General features: G+C 40.8%; 1 protein-coding gene across 1 annotated transcript; it reads left to right on the top strand.

Annotated features, from left to right (window-relative positions):
* LOC109127421 lies at positions 7,462–8,049 on the top strand. Its single transcript, XM_019232075.1, has one exon. It carries the CDS (start codon positions 7,462–7,464, stop codon positions 8,047–8,049), a length of 588 nt encoding a protein of 195 aa, XP_019087620.1.

The following is a 9,129-nucleotide window of genomic DNA, read 5'->3' as shown; positions in this document are numbered from 1 at the left end:
ATGTGTGCATAACCTTAAACATGAAACTTTATGAAACAGATAGTATTATTAAACTAGGGATTGCTAAATAAAAAATTAGTTTATGATTCATAAATGATTACAAATATACCAAATTTTAGTGTAAGATGCCATTTTTATCAATGTATTTTTCATGATTTTATTTATTTTAAATTTTTTAATTAAGCTATGAAATCTATTTAAAAACAAAACAAAATAGCTATGAAATCTATGATTTACTAATTAAATAAAAATACTCAAAATTGATTTGAATATGCGTGATTTAACATTAAAACCAAAAAAAAAACATAAGATTTGTTTCTGGTCAAGATATTAATTGGACTTATGAACTTAAAAAGTCATGATACAATTATCCTTCGCTTTGTTTGGCGTCTCATGTTCATCTTGTTCCTTTCATTTAAAAAGGCTATTATCTTAGATGTAAATATTCCTCATTTTTAATTTATAATTTGATAAAAATACATTATATCAATTCATAGAATAGCAAAAAATTTAATTACATTGTAATTTTTGCCAATATTCATCTGAAAATTAAAGGGAATTTAGTTGATTCTACCACATTTTGTTTTAAAATTTTCTATTTTACCACATAATGAAATACATTTTCCATTCTACAATAAAAAATATTTAAAAAGACAAAAATAATCTTAGCTTTATGAACGAGAATTTTGTTATTTTATGACAAAAGTCAAACATGATGTTTGGAATAGTGGAAAGAGAAAAGAAAATATAAAAAAATACCAATTGGTGTGACGTTGAATGATTTTGACAGAGGTGGGTGCAGTAACGATGGACCATCATAAAATAGATTTTGTAAAGAAATTAAACTAAATTTATATAAAATAAAAAAACTCTGTAAATTAAATATGTTTCTTGGTTTACATAAGTCGTAGAGTATATGAGGGAGTGGACAAAATTGGACTCGTGGACAAGATGCATATTAACTTATCCATTAGCTAGAACTTATCTATTTATTAAGCATGTTGACTAACGGACAAGTGGTAAATGAAACGAACTTGTTAAGTATGTTGACTAATAGACAAAATGCATGTTATTTTTATAAAGATTATGAAGATATGAACTTGTCCATAAGGTAAATGAAAGAGTTTCGAATTTGTCTATTTGGCAGAATTATCTATGAGTGAGCCTACTAATGGCAACATTTTCTGTATAATTAATACAATGATTTATTGTATGGAGAAATGTTTTCATTTGTTTTGTGGACAAAATTTGATAGTGTATGCAAGAGATGTTGCTATTAAAGATATTATTAAGGTTTTCTTCAGTTGACAAGTAATGTCTTCTCTTTACACATAATGTATGTGGTAGACAAACGTTCTCATTTGTTTGGTGGACAAGTGTTGTAGACAAGAAATGAAGTGCTGATTGTGAAGAGTCTCTTGATAAATAAAAGATTAATTGTTTTGTTTTCATTTTTGAACAGCTACTTTAATTTGATACTGGTCTGACATAAAAAAAAAAGATAGAGGACATGACAATTATTTTTAAATGGTCTCTTGTTTTAATTGTCAGTTGTAATAAATGAGTAGGAGAGATGTTGAAAGAAGATGGAACAATTCTAGAAGGGTATATACATCTTTTTACCCATAAATTGTGGTATTGTCCAAAAAGAGTAAATGAATGTGGTAGAAGTCACAAGTTTGGATTTGGAATGCGGTGGATTCGTTAGATTTCTCAAAATTAAATATACGGTAACATTTGTTTAATTAACATAATCTAACGAATTAAATCATATGTTTTGACTTCCTAATTGCTATAACATGTTTCATATATAAACAATGCAAAAGCATGAAAGTAAAATAATTTTAGATATTTGAAATACTGTTTAGATGTTTCACTCGTAATCTCTCTATATATCCAGTATCATTTACTTGGCATATATGCTTATGTTGACTTTGTACTAATCTTGTGTTCCTGTGTCCAAGTAAAATATGCAAAGGATCGTTAAATGAAGAAGTAAAATACATATTTTTCCATTCAGTATAGCTCCCAACGTAATCTTGTATTTAATTTTAGTTACCACAACTGAAAATGATGAAACTAATTAATATTCCCTCAAATAGTATGCATTTTAGAAGAATTAGTGATTATATATATATATATATATATAGTTGTGAATGGTTTATTATTATTATTGAGATGATTTATTTTTATTAAAATAAAATAAAAAATGGAGGTGATATATACTTTATGGATTTGATCTTAATTCTTCATATTCAATGAATTTCCCTATACAGTAGAAATTGATTGACCATGAATATAATCTTCTAATGCACATGGGTAAAACAGATATATGAACTTGCCAAATTAATTTTTATAGTCAAACTTTCTTCATAAACTTTTTTTTTCTACATAAACCTTGCAAGAAGATAAACAACATCTCTAAAACATTGCAAAACTCTTTTCTGTATTCACCAAAACAAAGATCTCAACTCCATACAATTTGAACCCACAAAACCAATTCTTTTTGAAACTTGTGAAAAACATTGAACTAAAACAAACCAAAGTGGTGATCTTCTTGGTAGTCCTAATTTTGGCATCTATCATCCGACCATCGAAATCACATCCACCTGAAGTTTATTGCATGACAGACAGGATATTCAAAGTGCCGGGATGTTGCGATGCGTTGAAGTTAGCGGTATTAGTCAGACATTAAAAAATTATCAGTAGAGTGCTGCAGAGCAGTATTCGCAACACTTCCTCCTACATGTTTATTGAAAGTCAAGGGTGACGTAATTTTACCAATGACTAGCTTCACAGAAATTTGTGATTTTGCGGTCCCTGCAACTGCAGAACCAAGTTCATGATGTATGTTTGGTGTATCTTTCAATGATATGATAATAAACAAGAGATGAAGCAAAGTGATTACATGTTTTGACTTGGTATCATGTTTCATATAAACCATACAAAAGATGGATCGTGAAATCATACATCTTTGAAATATCCAGTATCAATTCTTAACAAATATAAATATTGGTATACTGGACACAAATTTGAATCCAACAAAAATAAATATTTATCGGTCAAACTACAATTGTGTTTAGCTTATAAATGTATTGTTCTTGTTTGAACAAAAAAAAAAAACTTGTGTTTATCTTATAAATGTATTGTTCATTCGACTAAAGTAAATCACACACACACAAATTACATCATCTCTCTTCAACAATACAAACCCCATCATCCCTATCTCGGGTTCCATACGTAATGTTGTATTCAATTTCACGTTTACCAGAGGTGAGTGACCTTCTGTTAATCGGTTAATTTTAGTATCTTACATCTCAAAGATGGACACAAATCTTAATTTTATATAGTTTCCTTGATACTATCACATAATTGATACAAATTTACTCTGAATATCCTTAAAATGTGTAAATGGGTCAAACAAAAATAGATAACTTTCCTAATCTTTTTAATCAAATTACATGAATAAAAAAAACATTCCTTACTAGCATAAAATTCTCTTCTTTTATATACAAAATAATATTTAATCGTTAAAACTAACACGTGTCACGATCTGGTGAGTTACTAACTTTGAGAACCAAAATTTATATAATAAGATGATTTATATGAAGGAGACAAATAACTGGTTGTAAAGATAAACCACATATTTTTTTTTTTCATATTTTTTCTTTCTTCTCCAATCTGGCAAATCTCTCACATTCAAACACACACACACACCAAATCAAAACCTCCCTCTTCTTCTTCTTACGAGTTGCACCGAAACACTTAAACAAAACCAAATTCATCCAAATTGGGTGAACGAAGAAGAGATGGAGATATATCAATACACTTATGCAGATATATCTTGTCAATTGATAACAAAAAGTGATGCAGAGAAAAAGATGGCGTTTGTTGATGAATTCATTGTAGAAACCTAGTTTCGACAATTGGTGCCGTCTGTGGGGACGCAAAATCGTCTTTACAAGTTAGTCTTTCAAAACAGCACGACCAAACAGCTCCCTCAAAGCCTACGACAATGTTTCCAATTTCCACAAACGAAGTCATCGGCGCAAACTGCACCTCCTCAAGCGTATCCGACATCACGGGTCTTGCACCTTCTCAGGACGACACCACAGCACAAGGCATCGCTCCAACTACGCAGACCCCAACCGTGTATGTTCGTTGTAACACCACCATGTCGGTCAACCTAAACTGCCCCGACCTCCCGGCTGAGACCGGACTCGAAGGGGAACCCAGTCAAGGGACGGGGCGAACTCGCGAACAACCAGTCAACCTCGAGACGGAGCGTTTGGATGAACAATCCTAGAGCGGGGAAAATATGCGCGCCACCGAGCAGCAACCTGGGGCCCGAACCGATAATCTTCCTGATTGCACTACGACTGTGGTACAAACCCCCCAGGTCGTCTCTATGGAAGATTTCAAAGCCTTGTTCGGCACCATGAAAAAGGAGATCTACCAGATGATCTCCGACACCAACCACAGAGTTGATGCTGTCCTAACCCATACGATCCCATCACCACTTTCCGCGGGGCAGTCGCCAGTACTCAGGACGGGCGATCTCACACGTTGTCTTGATTTCTCGGACATACCAACGGTCAATCAATCGGAACAAAGGACTCTTCCCCCGCACGCAACGTCGAGTATCCGGCCATCGAACCAGAACTCACAGATTCGTGAGACCCCGACTATCCAGATCCCCCCCTCGACCAACACAGGACCTTGCCTCGAAATTGAGGAAATCCAGTCGCAGATTCGCAGGATGAGTTTGCTCCTTCACCGGGATATCAGTACGGCTCCTGAGATCGATAGAATTGTCGAGGTCACTCGGCGAACTCCTTTCACTCAGCGGATCCTGCAAGCTGCCATACGAAACGTCAAGCTGAAGCTCCTAACCTACCTCGAAGATAAGGATCCAGTCCTTTTCATGACATCTTTCATGGCAACTGTAGCCAAGGCGCGATTTACAGACGAACAGAGGGATATTGGATACTGCCAGCTGTTCGTCGATAGTCTTTCTTGTCCGGCCTTAACTTGGTTCACAAGGCTTGAGTCAAACTCGATTGACAACTTCACCCAATTGTCAACGGCTTTCCTCAAGCATTATCGAATTATTATCGAGCGAGGCGTGACAAGTTCGGATCTCTGGGAGATGGCCAAAGAACCTGGCGAGCCCATTGGCAGTTTCCTGGACAGGTTTAAAGAAAAACTGGCAAATGTCTCCATCCCATAAGACGCTGCGATCGCTGCTTTAAGGAAAGGTCTACTTTCCGGTTCACCCTTACGGAAGGACCTGAACATCCGAGAGCCCAAAGACATCGACGACGCACTGCATTGGGCCTCTCGATTTGCACTCGTGGAAGACGATGATGCCCGAGTAGCCAAGAAAACAGCATCCACACCCTTAGCCCCTGCGAGGGCTAAGAATCGGGACGAATACCACGAGCCCCAAAAGCACCATGATCCTCAGGACCAAAAGAAGGGCGTGGTCCATGCGGTCTCTGAGGTAGATGGTCAAAGTAAGCCGACGCCCGACCCAAAGGATTTGTACTGCGATTTCCACATGATACCCGGCCATTCCACGCACGAGTGCCAACACCTGAAGAATTTTCTATACGGATAATATATTTTTGGCGATGTCGAGGCTGTCTTTCAACCCAAGAGTTTCCGCTGGGGCAGAGGTTGCCGCGGAAGCTGGGGAGGTGGTCGATCTAATGGTGGCCTTGGTGCAGGATGTGGTGGTCGATGCTACACAAACAACAGTCCGGCCAACGATATTAAACAATCGGCGAATCAGGTACTCGCAGATCATCAAGAGAAAATTCCCCAAGAGAACGAATTACCCAGTCCCCCCCAAGCGACAACAGGGGCAGAATCCCGAGCGCGCTAACTCCCCCCTCCGAGGACGAATAACCATGATACCTTGCCCACCGGAAGATTGTACTGACTCCGTTCGAGCACTAAAGAAGAGGGCGCGTCAGGTTTGCAAGTTGTGCCTTCGACGTCCCATCTCTGCCTTAACTTCCCGAACACTACAGGGATCTTCACGCTCTACGGCGATCAGAATATGGCCCGAACTTGTTCTATAATCGAAAAGAATCAAAGGAAAAAAGAGGAGGCATAGCAATTACAGGGCATGGACTATCTTACCGGTCCCCATAAGCCGGAGCGAGATCTGCTCAAGTCTCCGGAGTGTCGGGTCGTCCATGCTAATATCGAATCTTCGGATCCCTCAAGAACCGTTGGTATCAGAGCTGAACTGGAGGACCATATTAAGACAAAGCTCATTGCCTTCCTACAGTCTCAGTCCTCCAAATTTGCTTGGTCCAAAAAGGACAAGGTCGGGATCAGTCCCGATGTCATCTGCCACAGGCTCAATGTCGACCTCACGCTCAAACCATTCCGACAGAAGCGTAGGCGTTTGGGTCCAAATCGGGTAAAAGCAGTCCAAGACGAAGTCGAACGGCTGTTCAAAGCAGACCAAATAATGGAGATTCAATACCCCGAGTGGTTGGCTAACCCAGTCGTGGTTAAAAAGGAGAATGACAAGTGGACTGTCTCGTCGAGGCCACATCCGTTAACCAACTGCTCTCATTCATGGATGCCTTCTCGGGATACAATCAGATTGCCATGAGTGTGATGGATCGCAAAAAAACAGCATTCATCACGGACAGGGGAACTTACTGTTATAAAGTTATGCCGTTTGGACTGAAGAACGCCGAGGCGTCCTACCAACGATTGGTGAACATGATGTTCGCCGACCTGCTCGGGCGCACTATGGAGGTCTATATCGACGAAATGTTGGTCAAGTCTTTGATCGCGGAGCAACAAATTCAACATCTCGCCGAATGCTTCGACATTTTGGACCAATTCGAGATGAAGCTGAACCCGACGAAATGCACATTTGGGGTCACATCAGGCAAATTCCTAGGATACATTGTTACCGAACAAGGAATAGAGGCAAAACCCCAAACAGATCGAGGCCATACTTGGACTGCCATCTCCAACTAACAAACGGGAAGTGCAACGTCTGACCGGCCGGCTCGCTGCTCTAAATCGCTTCATCGCCCGGTCAAAATATAAATGCCTTCCTTTCTATCAACTCCTCCGAGGAAACAAGGATTTTTATTTGGACGAAGACTGCGAAATCGCCTTTCGACTATTGAAAAAGTATCTGACCAGTCACCCGGTGCTAGTCAAATCAGAGGACGGCGAAACGTTATGCCTCTACGTCTCATTCTCTAGTTCGGCAGTTAGCGGCGTATTGGCGACCGAAGACCAATCTTCTACACTAGCAAAGCCCTCAATGATGCGGAGACACGGTATCCCAGGCTAGAAAAATTGGCCCTCACCATGATTGTTGTTGCGCGTAAGCTTTGACCTTATTTCCAATCGCATTCCATCGTCGTGTTTACCGATCAGCCGCTCTGAACTATCCTCCATAGCCCCCTCCAATCCGGACGAATGGAGAAATGGGCGGTCGAGTTGAGCGAATACGATATTGAATATCGCTCTCGTCCAAGTTTGAAGTCGCAAGTCCTGGCTGATTTCATCACCGAGCTGTCTCCTGAACTCGGAGACCCTACCCCTAATGAGGAACACTGGACGATGTTCGTCGATGGTTCGTCGTCTCATCAGGGGTCTGGCGTGGGACTCATTCTCCGATCTCCGATTGGCGAAGTACTTGAGCAAGCATTGAAGCTTAATTTTAAAGCATCAAATAACGAAACGAAGTATGTAGCCGTCCTCGCAGGACTTTGGTTAGCACGAGGACTCGGGGTGACACGCCTGCAAGTTTTCTGCGACTCCCAACTAGTAGTCAGCCAGTTTAGTGGCGAGTTCGATGCCAAGAACAAGCAAATGGGAGCATACTGTCAGTTGGTCCGGACATTATCTAGGGAATTCACTTATTTTTCTCTGACGAAGGTCCCACGAAACAAGAACGCATCAGCTGACACTCTCGCAGCCTTGGCGAACTGCTTGGATCCGGATTTGCGACGAGTGCATCGAAACATCCAGCATCGACCTAGTCAGCCTAATCTCCGTCATTAACGACGATTCGGTTCCGATGGAAGTCGACGAGCCAATAGAAAACATGTCGGATGTCACAAAGCCACCCGGTGATTGGCAAATTGAGATTGAGCTTTATATCTCCGATGGAATCATCCTGCCGGATCGTTGGGCAGCCCGGCGTTTAAAAGCCCAAAGTGCTAAATACATCCTCTTGGATGGAAACCTATACCGCCGCAGTTCGTTTGGGGTATTCCTTACCTGCGTTAGCCGCGAGGAGGCCAAACAAATCATGATGGAAGTGCACGAAGGTGACAGTGTCAAACATTCCGGCGGACGTGCACTTGCTTTAAAGATCAAGAAGGATGGTCATTACTGGTCAACCATGATTGCCAACTGTGAGGCTTTCTCAGTGAAGTGCGAAGCTTGCCAGCGTCACAGGCCAATGCGACATGTCTCGCCCGAACTGCTGACTATTGTTACAGCTCTATATCCATTCATGTGCAGGGCCATAGACCTTGTAGGACCTTTGCCACCATTAAGGTCCAAGAAGTTCATCTTTGTGCTAACTGATTACTTCACCAAGTGGGTAGAAGCGGAGTCGTTCACTAAGATCCAATCTTTAGACGTGACCAATTTCATATGGAAAAACGTCATATGTCGTCATGGACTTCTGTACAAAATTGTCACCGACAATGGCATGCAGTTCACCTCGTTGATCACCAGGCACTTTCTAAGTAAGTGGCAAATTCGTCTGAGTACCTCGAAGCCCCGATATCCTCAAGGGAATGGTCAAGCCGAGGCTACAAATAAATCAATCATAGATGGATTGAAGAAACGACTCGGGCGAAGAAAGGGAGCATGGGCAGATCATCTCGATGTCGTACTATGGTCTTACCGAACAACCCCGCGGCAATCTATGGGCCAGTCCCCATTTTCTTTGGCGTACGGGATCGAGGCACTCGCTCCGCCAGAAGCAGGTGTCCCGATACTTCGTTGCACCATGATGGTCGATAATCCCGACCTTAATAATGATATGTTGATCGATCACATTGAATTTGCTTAGGAATTGCAGGACCAGGCTCTGGTCCGGATTCAACACTACCAAGACGCAGCAGCTCG

This window comes from Camelina sativa, chromosome 11 (assembly GCF_000633955.1).
Source record: "Camelina sativa cultivar DH55 chromosome 11, Cs, whole genome shotgun sequence".
Classification (NCBI taxonomy): domain Eukaryota; kingdom Viridiplantae; phylum Streptophyta; class Magnoliopsida; order Brassicales; family Brassicaceae; genus Camelina; species Camelina sativa.
This window is presented reverse-complemented; position numbering and strand designations above follow the sequence as displayed.

Excerpts from the sequence above, each read along its gene's own strand:
- LOC109127421 (XM_019232075.1), top strand. The coding sequence starts at position 7,462 with ATGGAGAAATGGGCGGTCGAGTTGAGCGAATACGATATTGAATATCGC.